This window comes from Columba livia, chromosome 1 (genome assembly GCF_036013475.1).
Source record: "Columba livia isolate bColLiv1 breed racing homer chromosome 1, bColLiv1.pat.W.v2, whole genome shotgun sequence".
Taxonomy (NCBI): domain Eukaryota; kingdom Metazoa; phylum Chordata; class Aves; order Columbiformes; family Columbidae; genus Columba; species Columba livia.
The window spans coordinates 169764655-169788992 of NC_088602.1; the positions used below are offsets into that span (position 1 = coordinate 169764655).

Below are 24338 nucleotides of genomic sequence, written 5' to 3' on the forward strand. Positions count from 1 at the left end.
CTATTTTGTCGCAAAGGCTTTTTTGTGCATTAGCAGCAGGATGTCTGGTAGAGGCAAGGGCGGGAAGGGGCTCGGCAAGGGCGGCGCCAAGCGCCACCGCAAGGTGCTGCGCGACAACATCCAGGGCATCACCAAGCCGGCCATCCGCCGCCTGGCTCGGCGCGGCGGCGTCAAGCGCATCTCGGGGCTCATCTACGAGGAGACTCGCGGAGTGCTGAAGGTGTTCCTGGAGAACGTGATCCGCGACGCTGTCACCTACACCGAGCACGCCAAGAGGAAGACCGTGACAGCCATGGACGTGGTCTACGCCCTCAAGCGCCAGGGACGCACCCTCTACGGCTTCGGCGGCTAAAGCTCATTGCTCCCAAACCATCTCGAGAACCAAAGGCTCTTCTAAGAGCCACCCACTTAAGCTGGAAAAGAGCTGTGTTACTTCAAGCCTGATAAAAAGTAAATGTCTTAACAAGCTATTTTCCCGTTAATGGAATTTTCTGTAAGTTGCTATATACGTATCTTTTATGGTTGTTAAGCACTAGATAGTTAACTGGATGTGAGTTGCTAATAAGTTAAGGACTCTGCTAGGAAACTCAGGAAGGGGGTGATTCGATATCGTAATTTGGAATATAAAGATTTGTTTTGCTTTTGTGAAAAATCGATCTAAATAAGTTAAACACTCCAAATGCTCCCGTCTGGAGCTGGTGAGCTGGCCCGACTCAAGCACAAACGCATCGCCCTGTGGGCATCTGTTATTGTGGTCTGTGTTTATTCACTAATCGAGTAAACAGGAGCAGAAGCACATACGTATTTGTATTTAAATTGTGTTAAGCCCCGTACTGGGGATCAGCACGTGGAAATGAGCGGGACAGGGATGGGAGATGTCGCAGCTGTTCCCCCCGTGCCCTGTCTCATAAAGCTTTAAATACTGGAATGATCCCAAGTCTGTCCTCTGAAACTAGTTTTTGGGGAGTTATGCGTTATTCTTCATGCATCTAGTATGTTAAAGTTTACAAAGACTTTAAAATTACAGCTGCTAAAGCTGGAGCAGTTCTCAGTATCCAGAGTCAGTTCCAGTCCCCCCTTCACTCTTCACTCAGGCTTGGAGAATAAATCTGACTGAAAAAAATAGAGCAGAATCATACACAGGGTAAAAAATGAAATCTCATAGACTGTAAGTCTGTATTTAAGCAACAGCATTATGCTGAAATTCAAAGAAGTTGGAAACACTATCCCCTGAACTAGAGTGTTTTCACATGTAATTCATCCCTATTGAAGTCTGTCTTTCTACTATTTTCAGAGTAAAGTTACTCTAGGTTAAAAGAAACAAAAACAGAAAATCCAACCCCATCACCCCCCTGCCAAAATAAATCAATAAATCCATCAATCCACGACCCCAAAAAAACTTTATAAGGTTTCTTATTGAGGAAAGTGTCTCCAACACTTACTTTTCAAAGCTGAAGTCTAATGAATTAGAAGGACAAAAAAAAATAATAAAAAACCAACAAATGACTCTTGCATGCATTCAGGACTGCATAACTTAAAATCACTCATTTCCCTTTAAAAATTGCTAACGGTTTTCATTTTCGAGATGGACCATAAAAATTGCTATTAGAAACAGGTAAAAACGAAAACATGAGCGGCAAGTGCAGGATGGGGGGAGGGTGAGCGCGGGCAGGCCGTTGGAAAAAAAGGCGCGCGTTCCAGGCGGGCTTTTCGAATTTGAAAGCATCCAATAATAATGGCGCATTGGTGCCAGCCAATCAGAGAGGAGAACATTCTATAAAAGCTGCCGCGGGAGCACAGTGCTATCATTCCGTAGCATTCGCTGTAAAGAGTTAGCTCAGGTCTTTCTGACTAATGGCGCGCACGAAGCAGACGGCGCGTAAGTCGACGGGCGGGAAGGCGCCCCGCAAGCAGCTGGCCACCAAGGCTGCCCGCAAGAGCGCGCCGGCCACCGGCGGCGTGAAGAAGCCGCACCGCTACCGGCCCGGCACGGTGGCGCTGCGCGAGATCCGGCGCTACCAGAAGTCGACGGAGCTGCTGATCCGCAAGCTGCCCTTCCAGCGCCTGGTGCGCGAGATCGCGCAGGACTTCAAGACCGACCTGCGCTTCCAGAGCTCGGCCGTCATGGCGCTGCAGGAGGCCAGCGAGGCCTACCTGGTGGGGCTGTTCGAGGACACCAACCTGTGCGCCATCCACGCCAAGCGCGTCACCATCATGCCCAAGGACATCCAGCTGGCCCGCCGCATCCGCGGTGAGCGCGCCTGAGGCTCTTGCCACAAGGCTCTGCCTCTGATCCTTTATCCCTGCACCCTAAAGGCTCTTTTAAGAGCCACCACATAGCACAAAAGAGCTGTTGCACTGTTGTTTTTGTACTTTGATACCAGACTTGAACTTCTTATCAAAGTACAAGTTTTTGGCTTTATCTTATAAGAGCGAGTACTTTCAGTAATTAGTTTGACTCCCCTCTTTCCTAGCTCCGTGCTCAGCTGATTACTCTGCCCATTGTATTCAAGAGGTCTTTTGCAATTAAATACAGGAATTCAAATGAAAACATAAGATTTCCTAAATAATGGCCTTAATAAAAAGCTTAGAAATAAACACAACTGCAAAAACCAAAAAGTAGTCAGGTAAGGTACATGAAAAATTACTTTAGCTGTGTCAAAAGCTATAATGAAAGAGTAACTGGAAGGCTGTAATTCTTCCCGCTGTAAAATATTTCATTTTTCAATGGCTTTGTGGAGAACTGCAGGTTTTCTACTTTTAAGCAATGTGGCATAACCTGAGGTATTTTTGGCAGATAAGCTTGATACAAATATTCTCTTACTAAGATATACTGTGAAATTCCTAGCACTGAGAGCCCTTCCTCTCTGTGATGAATAAAACAAAAGTTCTATTAAGACAAAATTAGTCTGTGTTTTATACCCTCAATTTATTTGTTTGCCTTATGATTTCTAGGAAAGACTGAAGTATAGGATAAAGCAGAGTTTGGAAAAAGCAAAAAGAATCTGGTGGATTCTGGACTCTGGGAAGTCCTTCCTCCCATTTTCAAAATAAATGGAGAGCACCTGCACTGGGGAATGTTTCATAGATTTTGTTTGGCAGCAGAGCAGCTGCCAAGCCTTGACAGCTCTGTAATCGATGAGCAGCCTCTAGGAAATATGCTTATATGGTTTTTAGAACTGAGAACAGATGTTTTGTGTTTAGTGATAAAAAGATGGTGGAGTCAGTGGGGGAATACACATGGAAGGATCAGGAGCTGAACATTTACTAGAATGCAATTTATTCCATAAACATTTGTAGTCAGGAGATTAGTTGGCCTTTAGTTCACTTCTGTTTCTTGGCTGATTGTTTCAAGATTTGCAAACTCTAGCTATTTTAGATTTTTAGAGAAGACACTTTTTCTATGCATTCACAAATAAAACATTCAGTTTCCTCAAAGTTTTGCTGCTTTGTTGTCACAGCATCTTTTCTTTTGCCCTTGAATGGAGTCCTGCCTGTCCAATACACTTCTGTAAATGTTACAGGCCAAATTGGTCTGAAAATAAAATTCAGGTATTAGAGCATGGAATCTGGAGATCCCTGCAAGGTATGTCATAGGGTGTGTTTTAGAAACACTACACAGGATGGAAAACATGCTAGCTATAACTGATATCATAATCATGTAGGTATGAATGCATACAGGCACACAAATGTACATATTCTATACATATATACACACATACATTGACTCACAAATTTTAATTCTTTGCAGTATCCATCCACCTCTGTCTCCTTCCCACTTCCCTCTGCCCCAGCACCACTCAGCTTTATCCATCTGTTTTCATTTTTTGTGGTTCCAACAATATGATAAGCTAAATAAAATGGAAGATGCTACTTCACATTTGGACTAGATGATCATTGTAGGTCACTTCCAACAGAAATATTCTATTAATCTCTTTGTACACCACCACTTGCAGAGTAAGGAGTGGCAATTTTATGAAGTAAAAAGTGGAAGTGCTTCTGCTGGAAAAGCACAGTGACTGCACCTAAGTGTAGTTTGAAAGGAATGATGATATAATTTTAAAGTTCACTGTATGTCTGACTACACTCTAAGTCTTCTGTAGGCTCGATCCTGATTGTATTTGTTGTTTCCTGTTGGCAGTGTATTATTAACTAAAATGAGTTAAGTTTGTAGCTAAGCACCACTTCAGGGTGTTGAGGTCCTCAAGGCCAGGCTGGATGGGGCTTTGAGTCAACCTGGTCTGGTGAAAGGCGTCCCTGCCCATGGCCAGTGGGGTTGGAATTAGATGACCTCTAAGGCCCTTACCAAACCAAATAATTCTGTGAGGATAGCAAATGTTGCAAGGGCTAAAAGCTCACACTTGTTACAATTGTAAATATTGAGGTCACGGTGTGAACAAAACCGAACTTATTGAAACAGTGTACTAGTGCCTGCTTGTAGTGCACACCCAGGCTCTGTAGGAAGCCCTTGCTGATACCAGGCTGTGGAATATGCTCTCAAAAGTGAATTATGAAACTATTAATTGTGACTGATTAGTAGTTAATATCTTGTCTGTCTTCCCAGGTCTCTTATTAGCGCTCTCTAGTAAAATTGCAAAAAGGGACTAGGTAGGATCTTAGAGTGGTACTTGTTAGAAATAAGACAGAGGGTTTTATTTTTGGCTTCTGTGTGTGTGTCTTGGTTCTTTTTGCCCCTCTCATTAACATTAAACATTCTCTAGGACAACTGAACCAGTAGAAAGGAGGACTGAGGTGATATTTCATCATCTGACATTTAAGAGAACACAGAACATTTATGGCCTGTTGGAAGGCTTCCTTCACTCCACAGGCTGTGAGTGCCAAGTCTCTTCTCACACCATGCTGACATCCAAGACAAGGAAAAAAGTCTTAATTATGCCATAGTATAAAACTTCAGCTACAAAACCTGCCTTTTTTTTTCCTGCATCATATGGGTTTCTTTTATTCGGATTCACTAACAACTCAGATTTTTTTTTTTAATTTACATACAAATAAGTAGAGGTGAAATCTATCTTTAAAAATACTTAAGTTCTGTTTAAAGGCCTATATACATAAAAAAAAAAAAAAAAAAGCCACAAATAAACAAAAAACCTCCACACATTTAAAAGAGAACAACACCAAACCACAAAAACAACAACAAAACACCAAACCAAAAGAACCCCAACAGACTAGCTCCTCTGTCCACCATGGACTTCACAGCCATTCCACTCATCACTTTAGTAATACTGCAGCTCTTTACTTCCATTACAACCTGGTCTCAAAACAAGCCCATAAAGATCAACAAACTTTGAGGGACTTTATGGAGATAAAACCAAGAAACAAACAAAAAACGTCCCAAATCAACCTTAATCTCGGCTGATTACTACACATGTTAAGTCTTTCTAATTTTCTTTTTCACCCATCACAGTGCTGTCTCTGACAGATTGTGTTTATAGTAGAGAGTGTATGTCTAACAGAAAGAACACAAATGCCTCTAATGACAGCTGGTGACAGCTTTGCCTTCTGACAGCTCCCTTCAGTGCTACACTGAGGACTGTTACATCTCAGGTACTGACTGGGAGCTTTTGCAACTAGGAAGAAGACAGGAAGATGATACCCAAAATTATGGTCAAAACTGCTAGTACTCTTTTATGAATCTGAGGAATAATCCTTAACTTTCTCTTTTAATGCTCAGGCTCTTACTAGACTGGCCATTCCTGTGTGCATGTCTCATAGTAATGATTCCAGCAAAGGTGGATCCTTATAAAGAAGGTTGAAAGCTGCTTACATATACATATATCCTGGAGGATCTTCTGAGACTCCTAGAAATCTGGCTGCAGAGTTCTGACAACTCAGTGTATTTTCCGACTACATAAAATCTTGCGATTGCTACTGGGGTAAGTACAAGTTCAAAGACGAATACATGCATGCTCATTATTGGAACAATATGCACAATTCCACTTCAAAATTTCTATAATACTCTTAGCAAAAGTACCACCACAACAAAAAAAGAAAACAAACCCCACGAACAACTTCAAGAAATACAAAACCTTTTTTCTGCAGTTTTGTATTATCAATACTAACAAATCCAGACTACCTTGATAGTTATTTCTGTGGACAATACTTTCCAATCATAGTCTCTTGGCCTTTTTAGGTATGCTTCCATGCTGTGAAAAAGAAGACTTATGCTGCGAGAAAGAAGCCTTATGCTGCCCATCTCTCCAGAATGGTTATGCACCATTTTGAGACTGGCCTCAAAACCAATCTTTTGAGACACATATTCTTGCTCCTGGTGTTAACAAAAGTAGGAGAAAGGCAGCAGCTCCCTTTAAAACAGACCGTCTTATCCGGGTTCAACAGTAACACGATCCCAGTGAGCAGCAGGCAGTTTCTGCTCTTGCCTAGATCCAGTCAGTTTAAGGTGCAGAATTCCTGAGCCCAGGCCCTTCCTGGATAGGGCTTTATTCCGCCCCCCCCCCCCCCCAAGCCCTTCTCTCTCAAAGGCTGTTTCGAGACTGGTAGAGTCAAAGCAATATGTAAACCTCCATTTGGATAGATGCTCTGCTCACTGTGCTTAAAGTTATATATTGGTCTCACACATCTCCCTGCAAATTTACCTCTTCTTCCCTGCCCAGTGTTTAAAGTGCATGTTACCTTCAGCATTTGGAAAGGTCTCTGCTAAAACACAGAGCAAGCAAATTAGAGCTTTTCAGGGCTTAAAAGTAGTAATGGTTATATACAATAAAGTAAAATAAAAAAAAAAAACCACAAAACCCGCAGTACACGTTAAAAACATTGACGAAGTAATTATTTCTTAAACATAAATATTTGAAGCACAGTGATACAACTCTTTCTATTGTGCAGGTAGTGGCTCTTAAAAGAGCCTTTGGGTCTGTGTGGGCTGCCTTGACGCCTGCTAGAGCCAGGGAGAAGCTACAGCAGAAACCTTAAGCACGCTCACCGCGGATGCGGCGGGCCAGCTGGATGTCCTTGGGCATGATGGTGACGCGCTTGGCGTGGATGGCGCACAGGTTGGTGTCCTCGAACAGCCCCACCAGGTAGGCCTCGCTGGCCTCCTGCAGCGCCATGACGGCCGAGCTCTGGAAGCGCAGGTCGGTCTTGAAGTCCTGCGCGATCTCGCGCACCAGGCGCTGGAAGGGCAGCTTGCGGATCAGCAGCTCCGTCGACTTCTGGTAGCGCCGGATCTCGCGCAGCGCCACCGTGCCGGGCCGGTAGCGGTGCGGCTTCTTCACGCCGCCGGTGGCCGGCGCGCTCTTGCGGGCAGCCTTGGTGGCCAGCTGCTTGCGGGGCGCCTTCCCGCCCGTCGACTTACGCGCCGTCTGCTTCGTGCGCGCCATCCGCAAACCACAACCGCTCTTCCTGAGAAGGAATCAGGACTGAGCACAACACAGGCAGCACGGTGGCGGTATTTATAGAGCCACCCTGCCTCTGATTGGATAAGGAGAAACGCAATCTCATTGGTTGATGTGAAAATCCCAGCCTGAACTCAAGATAGCCGCATTCGTGCTGCCCGCTCCCCTACTCTCCCCCACCGCTCTGCGGGTCGCGGCTCCCTCGGTGACAGCCCAAGGCCTGGGAGTGCGGGTATTGCAGACGCTGCGCTCGCATCGCTTCTGTTTCTTCGACTTTCCCTCTCCGTCAGGCTCCTGACAGATTGAAGCCGAGTGTAGGGTCAAATTCGGGGGCTGTGCTTAAAAACGCAAACTATTTAATTTTTTTTTTGTTAGTTAGTTTGTTTTTTATGGGCTAATTGCAAAATAAGAACTAAGTTCCTTCAATTCCGTACACAGATCCCTTTTACAGCAATAGGCACATTATCTCCAAAGCCGCAAAGGAAAAATCGCGTAGTACCTCAGAACACTAAAGACAAGATGCTTAAGAAATCCTATAGTGCAGGTTTGTAGCTGTAACACAGATGAAACAAGCTTTAACAATACAGATACATCTTTAAGCCGTTTTTCTCATGTTGTTTTCTATTATTTTTTTCTAGAAAATTTAACATGAGAGATCTTAAATATGGTCAAGTAAATTTGTGACTTTGAGAACACTCACAATTTATTTGTGAAACTAAGATCTTAAGAATATGCAATTACTACCTAATTGCTCGTTAAGGCTGTGAGAAAACCAGAAGTGACGGCGAATATTTATTGATTGCTATTGTTTGTGTGTGGTAAATGACTACTAACAGTTTTATATAAACCTGGAAAACTGGTGTTGCAGTTTTTTCTTCCAGTGTTGAAGGAAACAGAACAGCAATGCTTTAGAACCGTTCCCTGGACAAAAGCGTTCTCTGTATGATAGAATAAGAAAAGTTTTCACACAAAACTCCTTTTGATGCATTTTCCTGAAATGTGTTGCCAGGGACATAATTTTCATTCATGGTCCCTGGCCCCCAACATACTATAGAATACATTAGATTTACTTCTGAAAAAGATTTTCAAAGAGACAAAAAAAAAAAGAACTGAGGGTAGGTCATAGTAATTAAGATATTTATTTTGAAACATTATTAAGGAAACATTAATCTCAAAGCAAATTAAGAAATTTCTTAAGATAAAAATTTTATAGCACGATACATTAATCATTATTCCAGAAATTAACGCAAATCAGAGAAGATTTGAACAAAGAACACATTCAGTTTTGATTACAATGAGCGTTTGAAAAACGTTAACATTTGCAAGAGAAACTCAGAGGTTCGCTAAAAACGACTTGTTTTGCTAAAGAAACGTCAAGTTATCAGAATGAGAACATTAAATCACACATATCTAAACACAAAGCCTTCTGGAAGTACTCAGTAACGATTTTTAGAGCTCCGGTAACTGTATCATTACCTCAGACACCTTATCAAGAAACAATGTCACAGCTCTTTTTAGAAGAAAGTGGGTGGCTCTTAAAAGAGCCTTTGGTTCTCGAGATGGTTTGGGAGCAATGAGCTTTAGCCGCCGAAGCCGTAGAGGGTGCGTCCCTGGCGCTTGAGGGCGTAGACCACGTCCATAGCTGTCACGGTCTTCCTCTTGGCGTGCTCGGTGTAGGTGACAGCGTCGCGGATCACGTTCTCCAGGAACACCTTCAGCACTCCGCGAGTCTCCTCGTAGATGAGCCCCGAGATGCGCTTGACGCCGCCGCGCCGAGCCAGGCGGCGGATGGCCGGCTTGGTGATGCCCTGGATGTTGTCGCGCAGCACCTTGCGGTGGCGCTTGGCGCCCCCCTTGCCGAGCCCCTTCCCGCCCTTGCCTCTGCCAGACATTCTGCTGCTGGAGCTCTCAGAACCGATGGAATAAAAACGGCGCGCTGTCGGTGGACTTTATGTGTTGGAGTCCGACCTGGTTGAGGACTGCAGCGAGGAGGGGCGGGGCTTAGGTCTCGCTCCGCAGCATCTCTCCGCCTTCCCTATCGCGCTCCCCGCTAGTATAAAAAATGACGGTTTCGTGCAAGTTTCCGTTCCCGCGGTTCAGTGTTTCTGCCCTTGTTGAGGACGTTCGCTTTTATTCACAAAGCAAAAACATTGGGCCTCTGTGTATAAGTATACATATTTTTAAAAATCTTTGGTACTTTGCGATCATTTAGAAAAAAAAAAACTCGATCTTAAGACGGTATCCTAGTTACTGAATCACTTAAATTTTATTTTTTTTTTTTCTTTTTTACACTGTAATTGTTATTTTAATATATGGATATCTGTTACGTAGTGCAGTTTCACCTGGTTGCATTGATTCTTACATGTGGCTTCATCGTTTTAAACTGATCTTTATGCCTTTTTTAAATACAGCATCTTGCAGCAAAATCTGTCCAATCGTGTATCTGAGAAATTCTACCCCGCCTTCAATTTCTCATCAATTTTTCCGGCATTTCTGAACGTTTTTTCAAGGAGACTTTAGCAGCAAAGATACAGTAATAGAGAATTTAACATTTACGTGCTCAGGGTTTTTTTTATTATTTTTTATTTTTTATTCTTTTAATGTAAAACAGTTCTTTTGGATGAATATTTTACCATATTTTCCATTGTTGTAGTGGCATAGACACTAATATGGTTATTTTTTAGATATATTAAAAATAAAATCCATTTTTAAAAGGGTGGTTTTGTTCTTCAGAGGAAGGTATTGAAATCTGGTTTTAGTTTCTTTTGGAAATGAAAATATTCCGAGTTTTTACTGTTGAAAATAAGAAACAATATTTTTAACAAAAATCATTGAGTAACTGGCTTTCGATTTGAAAATTATCAGGACGGCTGAAAAACGTTTCCAGTATTGAGCTGTTGCTGTCCTCTCATTTACATTGTTTGTGTGTGTGTGTGTTGTTTGTTTTTTCCTTACAGGCCAAGCAGTTTTATATAATGTATCCTTTCATAAAGACACAACATAAGATTAATCAACAATCAGTCTCTATTTGCCCATAGGCCACAGATAACAGATGTTGCATTTGCTAGCAGATAAATCACTGTTTGAGAAGCCCCTCAAATAATGTAGTCTTCTATATTGTTTTTGCACAGACTTTTCAGCATAGGCCTAAAAGAAACCCAAATAGGACAAGACAAAGACTAAGACTCTGAAGAAGACATCCTAAGGACTCAAGCCAGTAACAAATGTCCTGTTACATGAGGAATTTGGCAGTATCCTAGATTGGGTGGTGGAGATAATTCAGGAGTACAGTGGAGATGCCCTGCTTAAGTTCATTATGTCTTTTTTCCTAAGGTTAGTTTGCTCCTTCCAGGGAGGGAAGTTCAGAGACCATGACTGGACTCTTGTGGGACAGCAGGCCACTGAGAGAAACTGGGCACTCTGTAGTCAGGTCCTCTGCCATTCCCAGGAGATTTTGATTAAGGTAGCTGTATCCTGCACTGGTAAGGAAAGACACTTGATGCAACATTTGCTGAATGCTTTATCGGTCTCAAGCACACAGGCAAGACCCCAAGATGTTACTAGGAGGGTAATTCAGCACTAGCCACTGCACAGCTCCCTGAACCCACTCTGTCATGAAAATGCAGTTCCTCAGTTTGCTGGGTCCTTTAGAGTCTGACTGTATCACACGGTCCCCCCTGGGAGTTTTTACTATTTGCAGACCTCTGCCATGAGGTTACTGAACAATCCTGGACTTCTCCAAATCACCTCTCCATGCAGACCCTGATGAGTTGTCCAGCTCTGGAAAGCTGAGTTTCTGTTTCTACTTTTTTTCATGGGATAAAATTAAGTTAAATCTTCATACTATAACCCTGCTCCATGATTAGCTGCTTCTGCACAGGAATCTGTGACTATATTTAATATATGCCTCCCGTTTCTTGCTGTCTGTCTGCTTGTCTCCATGCTCTCCTTGGTAAAAATGTTGGAATGCATTTAGAATTTATTTTTTTTTTTAATAAGGAGTTACATACTTATTCATAGCACTTTTTTTTTTTTTTTTTTTCTTTTTAAACTCATGACAGAAATTCACCTAATAAAATGAAGCAAGGTTGGAGCTGAGTTCCCTCTCTTGTTACCTCCCAGGTGGTTCCAAATTATTCATCAAAATTTCATCTGGTCTACTATTTCTGTCTAATAAAATTAAACTGTAACTGTAAATTGGGATAGAAATGTAAAATCTTCTGGAAAGCTGCTGAGAGTCATAGAATCATTTACATTGAAAAGGATGTTCAAAGATAATCTAGACTAATTCCTCTGCTGTGATTAGGGACATCCTTCACTAGATCAAATGAAAGCTCCATTCAACCTGACTTTGGATACTTCCAGGGATGAGACACCCTCAACATTCTCTGGCCATTGTAGTCCAGTGTCTCACCACCTTCATTACATAAAATTTCTTCCTTATGTCCCATCCAAATCTACCCTATTTCAGTTTAAAACCACTGCCCCTTTTTCTGTCTCTACACGCCCTTCTGAAAAGTCTTTCTATATTGAAAGGCCACAGTACTGTCTCATCGCACCTGCTCTTCTCCAGTCTGAAAAAACCCAGCTCTCTTAGCCTGTCTTCATGGGAGAGGTGTTTCAGCCCTTTGATTGTTTTTCTGGCCCTTCATGGCGTTCACATGGATACATTCCTCAAGTCTGTCAAAGTTGTTCTGGATGGCATCCCTGCCCTCTAGTGAATCAGCTGTACTACAAGGCTTGGTGTCATCCACAGACTTGCCGAAGGTGTACTTCATTCTATTCTATGTCACTGATGAAAATATTACACAGTATTGGTCTCAGTATGGACCCCTGAGGGACACCACTCACTGCTGGTTTCCATTTAGACACTGGCCTGGTGGCTGTGACTCTCTGGATACAGTCATCCAGCCAGTTCCTTATTCATTGAATAATCCCTCTATCAAATCCATTCTTCTCCAATTTATAGGTAAGAATACTGTGTAGGACCATTTCAAAAGCCTTAGAGAGTCCAGGTAGATGACACCAGCTGCTCTTCCCTTATCCACTGGTGCAGTTACTCTACTGTACGAGGCCACTAGATTAGTCAGCCATGATTTGGCCTTTGTGAAGCCGTGATTGCTGTCTCTGATGACCTCCCCATCTTCCATGTATTTCGACTTAGATTCCAGGAGTATCTGTTTCATGATCTCACCAGGCACTTATGTGAGGCTGACTAGTCTGAAGGTCCCAGGGACCTCTTTATTATCTTTTCTAAAAACAGCTGTGATATTCCCTTTTCTCCAGTCTCTGGGAACTTTACCTGACTGCAATGACTTTTCAAATATGATGGAGAGAGGCTTAGAAACTACATCTGCCAATTCCCTCAGGACCCTGGGACGCATCTCATTGGGCCCCACAGGCTTGTGGATGTTCATGCTCTTCAAACGTTCTCAAATGTGATCTTCTATGATGTGAAGGATTTTGTTCCTCCAGGGCCTGCACTGAGGTTCAGGGACTTGAGAGATGCGGGAAGAGTGATTACCAGTGAAAACTGAAGCAAAAAAAGTGTTGAGTACCTCGGTCTTTTCCATGTCAGTTGTCACTAGTTCTCCTGTCTTATTTATTAGGGAGTGGGGGGGAACATCATATTTTCTCTGAGAAGAAAATTTTAAAAAATAATTCTTTACTCGCCTTGTGTAGCTTGCTTTTCCTGTCCAGGCACTTAGGATTTTTGAGATAGCTGACAAATTGAATATTTAGTCAGCTTTTCTTTGACACTGGAGAAGAGGAAATACGCCTGAAACACACCCACTTCTAATGAAAGAAGTTTCATGCCCCAGGAGTGCACAAACTCACCAGATCTGGTCCTTACAGGAGAGAGATGCTGGTGCTAGTGAAGTGTTCTGACAGAAGGAGAAAAATATTTAAGGAGTTAAGAAGCAAGTGGTCAGAGTCAGGCAACCACAGCTGGCAATGGGCACTTTCACCAGGGCAGTTATATACAACTGAGCTTGAATATGCAGTATGCGGATCAAGTATATACAGCCTTGGTTCACTACTACCAGCATATACTGGTTGCTGAAAGAACAACAGGAACTTCTTTCTTTATGGCTAGTGCAGGTCCTGACCTATGCTATGTTTATTTTTATTGTTTTTATTGTCTGATGAGAACAATAATACTGTTATTATTTTTCTACATTTAATTTTTTCCACAGCTCCTGGTAGCCCAGTCCTGAAATAATTGAAAAGCAAACCCTGCAGTCCTTGGGAAAACCAAGTACGTTGTTTCAGTGACGTTCCAGAAGAAAGATGATCTCCAAATCTAGAAAGAGTTGTCCAAAACTGAGTATGGAAAATGAATGGGGGTCCCAGGAGAAGTCACATTGTTTACTTTGTCAACACATTCTGAAGAAGAGGGATCTCAAATCCTCACAGAAAAACAGGGTTGGTATCCCCCAGTGCCTAGCACTGGCCTGTATGCATTGTAGTCTAGGGAATAAAAATGAAACTTGTCACAGAAAACTTCTGTTGTGTAACCCTGAGAAGTCAAAGGTGTCTAGGTGAAAAGCGGTTCTGCACCTGAACTTAGGCTGGCTCAAATCTGTACAGCTATGCATGCAGAAGAGAACAGTTCTAGTATTAATGATATTCAATTGTACTCTGACTTTTTGGGACTACATACTGGCTGTCCCCTCCTTCCTGCCCATAGACTAAAGCTGTCTCCACACTTTTGAGAACCTGTGAACCTAGTCTTGAGATGCATATATTCACGTCTTTTCATTTGTTCAGCCCAGGACACCATGAAGGGCTTTATCCAGCTTATGGTGTTCCCTGCTGCTGAGGATGTGCAACAACAGCATATTCCTATTTTAAACATCTTTGTGCATGAACTAATATCATTTAGCCTTTTATTGAAGACTAGTTTCCAATTTTCTCTAACAAATGCAGAAACTATTTTATGTTATTATTGGAATAGTTTCACTTGAGATAAAACTCCAGCTTTGATGGTTTTTTCTGAAGTGAGTCTCTAAGAGAGACTTTTTATTTCTTTTCAAAGACACACTGAGGCCATGGAGAACAAAATCTTAATCTCACATGACAACTACCAAAAAAAGACACAGATACACAAAAAGCACAGGAGTAATACTGTAACACTGACAGAGAACAGAGAGATAAAGAAATGTGTACAGAAATTACCTGATTTTGTGGTAAGCTGACAGACTATCTGGTTTTGTTGTGATTAATGCCAAAGAAAGATTCTGTAACCCCATAATACAAAAGTGTCCACCAGTACAAAGAGATTCATTTTTCTGTGAGGTAGTAACTTCAACAGAATTCTTGCCAGGTGACTGAGAGTTTCTGCTGCTATATGGAGAACTTTATCTAACTCACAGATTGTTTTGCAATTATTTTCTTTCTTAATTTCTACCTTCAGGGCTGAAACATCACAAGCTTGCAATATCACTATTTACTTGGTAAGTAAATCTGTGAAATAAAAATGTGACCCCATGGAAGCAAGAACAAATGAAAGCAAATCTTCCTGGTAATAATTTGAAATCCTGAAGCTCTTTTTTTGACCTTCCTCCTAGTTTTGAGCAGCTTACTCAGGATTTTAAATTAAAATTTAAAAAAAAGTGGATGCTTGTGTATTCTGTCTTGGTATGGCTAGTCAGTAAACACCAGCCTTTTTTGCCTCCTGTTAAGCCATCTCCTCTTTGGCCACCAGCAGTTCAGTTCTCCATGTCAAATAGTTGCACAGAATCACTGATCATTCTGATTCTAACGCAGTTCCCAGGTCAGAACTATTCACAAAAGAGTGTGTTTAGTGCCTGAGATCCTGAAGCTCTGCTTGCTGTAATACTTGTGTTCCAGGCCGTGGTATTCACATTCCTTACAGCACACAGTGTGGGGATCTGTCCATCCAGTGTGGGCATTGTAGAAATTTAATAAATTCATGTCAGAACATGCGTCAGTCTGAGCAATTAGAAAATGTGGAGCAGGGTAGGGCCATGACATAGAGTATATAAAAAGTTCAATAAATAGATGCTGCATGGCCACAGAAACATTCTGTGATACAAAAAACCTGTTGGGATCTTATTTTGGGCTACTAATACAATCCCTGAATATGGTAAGAACTATTTGGGGAAGCTTCTACTCATTGGTTCTTAGAAGAGGACACTCAATTAAAAGAGAGACAGATAAGGGCATGATGGGCAAGGAATGTACCCCGGGTCCATGAACTGATCATCAGTATTTCAAGAAGACAAAACAAAACAACATAATGTTAGCCTCTCTAAATTGTTTTGAGGTTTGACTTTCCATTAAGTTTGACTTTTCATTATGTGCACATACCCAAGCCTTTTCAAGCTGCCCTGAAAGTTTCATCGTGGCACATCTTGGCAGATACTGAGCAGAGCTCACTTCTTTTCTTTCTTTGACCACTTTCATAACAGAAAAAAATTCATGCCCAGATATCCAAAAACGATGTAATACAACAAAGTGACATGTGATTCCTCTCCACTGCAATCATAAATCACACACTCGAACCTCAGCTTAGCAGGTTAATTAGAAAGTTGAACCATGTCAGCAGAATATAATCCTGATTTTTTTCTTAGGATATCTACTTTTCTTATAACCAGAATACAAAATTGCTTAAGTAGCCAAAGAGTGACCTGTTGAAGATGATATGGGGGCCTGGCAGAGACACATGATGATCAGACACTGCGGCACTGACTCAGTGATTTAACATAAGCTATTTCTGAGGGAGAATCGGTCTGGAGTTGTGCACATCCACCCCGTAACTGAGATGAGTGGGAATCCACAGTGCTGGCAGTGCACAGGCTGAGAGGAAGCAGGAGGAGAAATTATTAATTAAGGTGCACTGAATAATATGCCAGTGGTGCAACTGGCATGATGTCACCCTTGTCCCTGCAAGCTTGTTTTCCCCAGGCCACTCTTGCACTGCCGGGAAAAAATTTCCAGTAGGTATCTATGCTACCCTGCCCATTTCAGCTTTACAAATTAAACAGATGCTTTTGTTGTGATGTTAATTTTGTCCCTGTACTTGACAGTATACCCAGGGCAGCCTCTATAGCTGGTCCATTCAGAATTCCTGCGTATACATACACTTCCTTTCTGTAGTGTGGAACATTCTTTTACACGATTTGGCAGCTACCCCCAAATAAGGCCTATAAAGTCTATTCAGCTGAATGTGCAGCTATAATACTCCTCATTGCAGAACAAGTTTAATCAAACTCACTTTTAAAATTGTATTTTATTCTTTTAGTTGTATTCTTTTGTTTGAATAACCTATTTTAGCATAAGCAGCCAAACTTGGCATGAGTGGACAGGCTCACATATTGTGAGCCTGTCTTGACCTGGTTGCTTCGTTACAGGGGGCCTTGAAGACCAGTACCAGCAGACACAGAGGAAACACTGTCAGCAGACACTGCAAACCATCTAGATAAAAACAGCAAAGAAAAACTGTCTGGAGGATGGAGAAAGAGAATGCAACAAGACACAAAGAAGCCCCCAGACCTAGAATTACTGTTGGACCAAAAGGTGCATTGACAGTGCAGGAAGGATACCTAAAGACCACACCACATAGATTGTGAAGGTTTAAAAGCCCAAGCTTCTTTGTCACAGGTTCCTTCCTCTTGAGAGGCATCCAATCCAGACTGTTCCTTTGCTGTGCCTTTCACTTTTTTTTTTTTTAATCTTATATTTTGATTAAGTTAATATTTTAAGCACAAATGTCTGAAACTACGCTATGAGAAACCTAGAGTCAAGAACTTTTCTTTAACATTCTTTGCTTGTAAAGGTATTTTTGACTGGTGGCATTGTACTTTGGTTGGTGTTCTGTATCACCACTTGCGTTCAGTGATGTGCTGATCTTCTAAATCTCAATTACTGCAATATCTGGGGTGGGTACCTGCTCCAACTGATTTTTTTTTTTTTTTTAAACAGGTATAATAATTTGAGTTTTCCCTCTTACCTCTAAAAAAGGTGAAGAAGAAGCCTGACACCTCCCCAGGGTGAGCAGGGCAGGTAAGCTGCAAGAAGACAAGAGTCAGCTGCTGTCATTACAGGCTGAAACATTGTTTCAGGACCATCTTGTAGAGCTCAATTCAGTTAGCGAGGATGTGTGAGATACAGTTTTGTCCATCCTACTGTAACTGGATTTTGCCATTTTGGGCTCAGCTGTAAAGAAATAAAGTCTGAATGTCATGTTTGCTATAGTAGCATACCTGCTGTTCAACTGTACCCAGCCATAATCTACTCCAACTAGTTGCAACAGGCTGGAAAAATCACCGCTGACCCACTCTCCTCGGGTGAGTGCACCTATTTGGGTGAAACCTTTTGAGAATTGGCAGGTTTAACTCCCAGTAACCTTTGCTTATGGCAACTATAAGTCTGGTAGGCACATCTCCATCCCAAACAGAAGCACAGGCATGTGAGGGCAGAAATTCAAGCTGTTGGGATGAAGGGATATATCCTGATAATTTCAGAAGGAGGAAAAAAAAAAAAAAAAGAAGTGGGACATGTATGCTGGTGTGTATTTTATATACAGAGAAAGAAGCCATAAACCTGAGCAAGGAGTGAAAAATTGGATGTACCCTAAAAGCCAATGCAGAGGAAAAGTAAGAACAAGAGGAAAAGAATGGCGTTTCAGGAATAGGGCTTAAAAAGAAAGGCTATGTTTAGTATTTCTTCCCTTTTAGTTCAGGGATTTAGGACGTGAACAGTCTTTGAAAAAACACGAATACCGGCGAAATCCAATCCCACCACAGGGACCCCGTTTCCGGATAGTCCCTTCAGATATAGGAGATTAACGGCTATGGAATTAGAGGTTTGTTGAGAGCTGAGTAGGCAATCCCACGAAATTCCCCATCTCCCTGCCCGCTGGGAAAACTGTCGCACCAGGAAAGTGACTAAAGCGAGGAAACAGCCTCTCCCCGCCGCTTCTCGGCTGCTTTTCCCCTCTGGCGCCCAGGCAGAGGTAGCGGGGCCAAGGGCATCACTGGAGTGCAGTAAAGGCAAGGAAAGGAGGGTAAGGCCGAGTCACAGGGAGAACAAGGCGGCTGCAGGGTTAGGGGCGAGGGAGAGGCAGGCCGGGGCAGACGAGAGGGAGGCTCCGAGCTCCGCGAATTCCTACCGCGCCCGACGCTGCCTTCGAGTTGTCGAAATGAACCCCCAGCACCCGGTTAAGAACGGGGCCCCGGGAGCTTCAGGGCGCAAGAAGTTGAGCATCGAAACTGAGGACCAGTGGGCAGCACCAAGGATGCTCAAAATACAGCTCGAAACACCCATGCCTGGCGGACCCCACTCGCCCGACGATTTCCAGGGAATTGACATGTTTGCAAGAGACAGAACTGGACTGGAAGTGAAAAAGCCCACAGGACGGAAGGCGGGTACGTACCCAGGAAGTTCAAAAGCCTCTTCCGCTGACCGAGTAAAAAGAAAAAAAAAAAAAAAAAAAAAAAAAAAAAAAAAAAAAAAAAAAAAAAGAGGGGGGGAGGGAGGGTCTGTTTAACCCGAAAACTGCTGTGCGCCAGAAAAGGCCGAGAGTCGCGGCCAATCTACGAGCAGCGCGGGCTTTTCGAAAGCGGTAGAGCTCCGGGGAGAAGGTGGGAGCGCTTCCGAGCGCGGTTCTCTGTCTCCCGGCAGGGAAACTATGGGGATCCGCAGCACCCACGTACGCACTCCCGCCTACCTTCCCTAGAGCTGAGGTGCCGTGAACGGTGCCCAATTTCCACAGGGACTTTGGGCCCCCACCGGTTTCTTGCAGCTAACAGGGAAGCTGTTTGCTCCTACGCAAATGGGATGTACTGAACTGAGCTGCACCGCGGTTAACACTCCTGCGGTGCCACGCACCATCTGTGAACAAAAGCGCTGATATTTGTGCTGTTATCGGATCGACCCAATTAGGCAAAAATACCACCAAAGTAAAAATTACACGGAGACACAACACAGAAAGCGTTTCAGCTCTTCTTCGGGAAAGCTTGGGTGGCTCTTAAAAGAGCCGTTGGATTTATGTACAAGGCAAAATAATTTTTCAGGATTATTTCTTTTTCGGGGCTGCTTTCTTTGCCTTGGCTGCTTTGGGCTTGGCTGCCTTAGGCTTAGCTGCTTTGGGCTTCACCGCCTTTGCCTTGGCCGGGCTCTTCGCTGTTGATGCCACCCTTTTAGACTTAGAAGCCTTAGCTGCTTTCTTGGGGCTCTTAGCCGCTTTCTTGGCCGCCGTTGCTGCCGGCTTCTTGGCTTTCTTAGGGCTTTTCTTCGCTGCCACAGCTTTCTTAGGCTTCTTAGCGGTGCTAGCGGGCTTCTTTGCCGCTGGCTTCTTGGGCTTGGCTGCGGCTGCCCGTTTTTTGGGGGCTTTTTCCTTCACTTCTCCAGGTTTCTTGCTGAGTCGGAAGGAGCCGGAGGCACCAGTACCTTTGGTCTGCACCAGGGTGCCCTTACTGACGAGGCTCTTGAGCCCCAGCTTGATGCGGCTATTGCTTTTTTCAACATCGTAGCCGCCGGCGGCCAGCGCCTTCTTGAGTGCAGCAAGGGAAAGCCCCTTGCGCTCCTTAGAAGCAGAGACAGCCTGGGTAATCAGCTCGGTGACGCTGGGACCCGCAGGCTTGCGGGCTTTGGAGGAACCCGCCGCTTTCTTCGGCTTTTTAGCTGCCCCAGCCTTGGCCGGGGCCGGATCGGCGGTAGCCACATCGGGCGCGGCGACAGGAGCCGTCTCCGACATGTCAAGCCTCGCAGAATCAACGCAAACAATAGCAGCGCGGCTTCCGCGTCCCCTTTTATAGCAGCGCCGGGCGCACTGATTGGTGCAGGCCACCCCGCCCCACCTCTCGCCGCCGCGCCCGTTGTGTTTCTTCCCGGTCCAAAAAGGGCTTTTTCCATGTGAAATTTACTGCCGATGCACCCCGTTCTTCCCGAGCGGGGAGTGGGACGTCTCTCCTATCAGCTAATGGAGTTTCCCGTTGGAATGAGCAGAAACGAAGGAAAAGCAACCCCAGAAACTCCGCGGCGTGGAGCCGCAGGGACCTCGGCAGAGAGAAACTTTCGTTTTATCTTTTAAATTAAAATTATACCAGCAGCTAAATGGCCACAGCCGGCATGAAACCTTGTGCTTTAGAAGTTCCTCTCCAGACTAGTGCAAAAACCAGGGTGGTTTTAACCCTTGGTCTAGGGCTAAATTAATATTAAAGCCAAGGAAGTAACACAGCTGCGCGCCGTGGTCCCAGACGCGTATACACATCTGGCTCCCACGACAGATCCACTTCCCTCCGAAATCACAGAAGCCCATTCAATGCCACTTCAGAGGCCACGGTATCTTTGCTAACGCCTTCTGGAGACACATTTATGATGCCTTAGCAGCGTATGTGAAAGCCGGTGTTACTTTCCTTCTGCTTAGGTGCTTCAGTGGAACAAAAGCTACGCTCTGAAAGCTGATGTTACTGTCATTGCACTTTAAACGTAACGCTAACAAAGTCGCTTTCGTTTGTTAAGCTCAGTAGTCAGAATAGCTGCAACTGCAATATATGGGGTTTTAGTCTTAAAACGTGTGAAATTACTTGTCTTTGCATTGTCGTTTGTTAAAATTGATTGGGAAACAGACTTTGGGGTGAAACGAAATTTGCACTGGACAGGGGGTTAAACCTGAAAATTCGCTTCCTTGAGGGTATGTTCAGTCGGGAAAGCTGATGTTTCTGTTTTAATGAATGAACGTTAATGCTATAACTGTTTTTATTTGATGACTCCTGCTGATTCACAGCTTTTGCTTCTTCCAAAAGTAAGATAAGAATTTATACCTTTTAAGAGGCTTTCCTCCCAGGGTCAGTGGCAGCTCCATATTCCAAACAATGGAGGAATTCTCACTTTCTTCCTTTGTTTTCAATGGCATGTTGCTTTCTTTTTTATACGAAACAGTTATCAGTCTGCCTGCAATAATACTGTGTTTCATTTACTAGATACCAGGCAGCTACTTAAAACGGGTAAGCAGACCTATTGGGGGCTAAAATAAATTGTAACAGGGTTAATAAAAGATGGTACAATGTGGGGTTCCCTCTGCCTGAGACCGTGAAAATATACAAATATGCTGACTTCAGTCTCCGTATGACATTTGAGAAATGTCATATTATTTTGTAATTGTGTGTGTTTAATGAAAATTCTAAAGGACTACAATCAAAAGGAAAGACTAGAGTTACTCTACTAATTTAACATACCACTTTTTTTTCCTCTGCTTGGAAGTGAAATGTGGTAAAAAAGGTAAATGAATGTTTTGAGTGATCTGGCTGCAACAACGAGCATGACAGAACTGCAAAGTGTGAGACTGCAGAACTGTGCTTTCTGGATTGATTAAACACAAAAACTGGAAACTAATTTTAATGCCCATTTTGTCTGATGGCTACTTCCCATAATTGGGAACAACTAAGGTCTCTAATGACACGACTGAACACTGTATCAGAACTGCTGACACCCTGAGGAAAAGATTTTTTCTAAACCAGTAGTAGTGACCCCATAGTAACAAGTAATTGAGATTTAAATTCCTCCCAGAGGCAGTGCAGATAACATTTTGCAACTCTCTAGTCCATTGACATCTGTATATAAGTGGTTTGTTTGTGTTAAGCTAGTCACATCTAAAGGCAGCTTTATATCAATTTTCTGGACCCATACAACAAGGAATATTGTCATCCTTACCAGTCTCTGAAATATTCCTATCTATCTTTTTATTTCTCACAGATTCTCTGAGGTAGAAACAGACTCTGAGGTTCCTGGAAACAGAACTAGAACATACACTTCTTGCATTCTTGGTCATGATTGTGTCTTGACTTATTTGAAAACTGGAAAGTGTTCAGAGGTTTGATTCTGATCTGTCCAACCCATCATTGCTCTATATAAGATATATTTCTGTACATTGGAAATTATCCCTGTTAACTATGTGAGATATTTGTGACCAATAAAAGACAGATTGGTAGTATTAGGCTGTGGGTTCTTACAGGAGAAAAAAAAAATAAAACAAACAATAAAAAAACAACAATAAAACACCGCTCCCCTACAATGTCAAAACCCTACAAAGGTCAAATCAAAGATGAGCATTTGTCTCCCTCTGGTTCTTCTATTCAATTACATTTTACTTTTGGGTGTAGATATCATAATATCATAGAATTAACTAACCAAGTATTTAGATTATAACCCAGTAAGTAGATTTTAATTTCCCAGTCACTATAGAATAAAGCTTTTTTTTTTTATTTATTTTTAGCCACTGTACAATAGGAGTCAAAACAAAGAGCATGACCTCAACACAGCAACTTGATGCAGTCACATAGGTACAGCAGGAAGGCTTCTCCAGGTTTTGATATTCCATTATTTCTTCATACACCACTCCATCCACTTCCCCTTCATTTTTAGAATTGACAAGTGTCAATAAAAATACTGAAATATTTTTCTAAGATGCTGTTACTTTCCTTCAAGGAAATCAACTCCAATAAATTAGCACAAGCCTACAGAGAGCTTCTACCCAGAATTTCTTTAAGATGTTCCTAGGAAAAAAATGAAACATCAACAGGAGAATGTGATGGGTTCAGGTTCTGCATCAAAACCCCACACCTGCTTTAGATCAATTAAAGTTTATGCAAAATACTTACTGAAAACGGACACCTATCTTTGCTACCATTACAAAGAAGAACAGAGTAGGTAGGATCAAATGACTGTTGCCTTGTGTTTTAATGCCCTCTTTTAAAGCTATTGCCAAGCACAGGTGTTCAGTAAATCACGAATTCCTGCTTCCTTCTGCTTAAAAGCGTCACAGGCTTTGATTGTTTTCCTCTGTGCCTACCAACATTTATTTTCCTGAATAACTAGCAAATTTAAAATGTTCTATAATAAAAGTTGATGCAAGATTTTCATTACCACCATGCACAAATGCACAGCAGCAAATTTCTTCACTGTGAATTGTGGCTTCAACTATGGTGAGGCTCTTGGTTTGATTGTAAGGCAATCTCATTTTATTCTTTTCACAAGTTTCTGCATATAGGCCATAGCTCATGGTGAGACAGGGACTACAAAATGTTCAGAAGAGTTCATATTCCACATTTGAAAGACATCTCTCTCTCTCTATATATATATATAAGAATATATATATACGTTTTGTTTTTTCATGCAGCAGAACATGTCTTATTGTTAGGAAATTGAACCATCTTCTTTTAAACCACAGAAACATCATTCAAATACTACTTCTTTATCTTCCAGCCTGTCTCCAATAGCACTCTTGAGAGAATGGATTCTGCATGCTGCTCAGCATGTAGAATCTCCAATGGACTGGAACTTTAATTTTTTCTTTTTCTTTCATGTGAAGCAAGAGCAGTTTCTGATACAGCATTAGCCCTAGTTACTGCTGCTGGAGCTGACTCAGTGGCACAAGGATGAGAATGATAAGGAGCAATTTTTGCTCAGTCAACAGTATAAATCTAATAATAAGCATGGGCTAGAAACAATTGTTTTCTGAGTTACAGATTCCCAAAGCTGATTGAAGATTGAGGTGACCTACAGTAGTTTTCTAAACACCATATTAGAGCTCCTTCCAGAACTCTAGGGTTAGGATGTGAATGGGGCCTTTTTCCCTACAAGCAACTGACAGTGTCCTTTGGAAACTCCAGATATGGCACAAGTAGATCAAGTTTTAGTGCAATAGTGAGGATGTTTGCACATCAAGGATGTTTGCAAAACTCCTAATGCACTTCAACTTTTTTTTTCTTTTCCTTTGTGTGGCAAAACCAGTACCTAGAGCTCCCCAACTCCACAATTCCAGTGTCTAGGTATTTCTGCATTGAAAGGATTGTGTCTCTGTCTGCTTCAAAGCCTATTGAATGAACGCTGTACTTTTAACATTTAAAAAAAAGTAACATAAGAATATTTGAAAGCATTTAGGGACATACATAGCAACAAAGGCCAGTGCAGCCACTTCAAAGTGATTTCCAAGGCTTG

The 24338-nt window shown here is 42.6% G+C and overlaps 4 protein-coding genes across 4 annotated transcripts in view; 1 reads left to right on the plus strand and 3 right to left on the minus strand.

The window, feature by feature from the left end:
- LOC102092620 (uncharacterized) overlaps positions 1-24338 on the plus strand; it is a 26932-nt gene continuing 2594 nt past the window's right edge. Inside the window, exons 1-2 of the mRNA XM_065052990.1 lie at positions 1-350; positions 1853-2183. Of these exons, the coding sequence (XP_064909062.1) occupies positions 41-350; positions 1853-2183 (641 nt within the window). The 5' untranslated portion in view covers positions 1-40. The remainder of the gene's footprint in view (positions 351-1852; positions 2184-24338) is intronic.
- On the minus strand, positions 6863-7403 carry LOC102092443 (histone H3). The gene has a single exon (XM_005515054.3). It carries the CDS (start codon positions 7353-7355, stop codon positions 6945-6947), a length of 411 nt encoding a protein of 136 aa, XP_005515111.1. The 5' UTR covers positions 7356-7403; the 3' UTR covers positions 6863-6944.
- On the minus strand, positions 8491-9323 carry LOC102092258 (histone H4). Its single transcript, XM_005515053.4, has one exon. It carries the CDS (start codon positions 9260-9262, stop codon positions 8951-8953), a length of 312 nt encoding a protein of 103 aa, XP_005515110.1. The 5' UTR covers positions 9263-9323; the 3' UTR covers positions 8491-8950.
- Positions 19327-20127, minus strand: LOC102090399 (histone H1.10). The gene has a single exon (XM_021291538.2). The coding sequence runs from the start codon at positions 20092-20094 to the stop codon at positions 19414-19416; it is 681 nt and encodes a 226-aa protein (XP_021147213.2). The 5' UTR covers positions 20095-20127; the 3' UTR covers positions 19327-19413.

Coding starts and splice junctions, on each gene's coding strand:
- LOC102092443 (XM_005515054.3), bottom strand. CDS start 7,355: ATGGCGCGCACGAAGCAGACGGCGCGTAAGTCGACGGGCGGGAAGGCG.
- LOC102092258 (XM_005515053.4), bottom strand. CDS start 9,262: ATGTCTGGCAGAGGCAAGGGCGGGAAGGGGCTCGGCAAGGGGGGCGCC.
- LOC102090399 (XM_021291538.2), bottom strand. CDS start 20,094: ATGTCGGAGACGGCTCCTGTCGCCGCGCCCGATGTGGCTACCGCCGAT.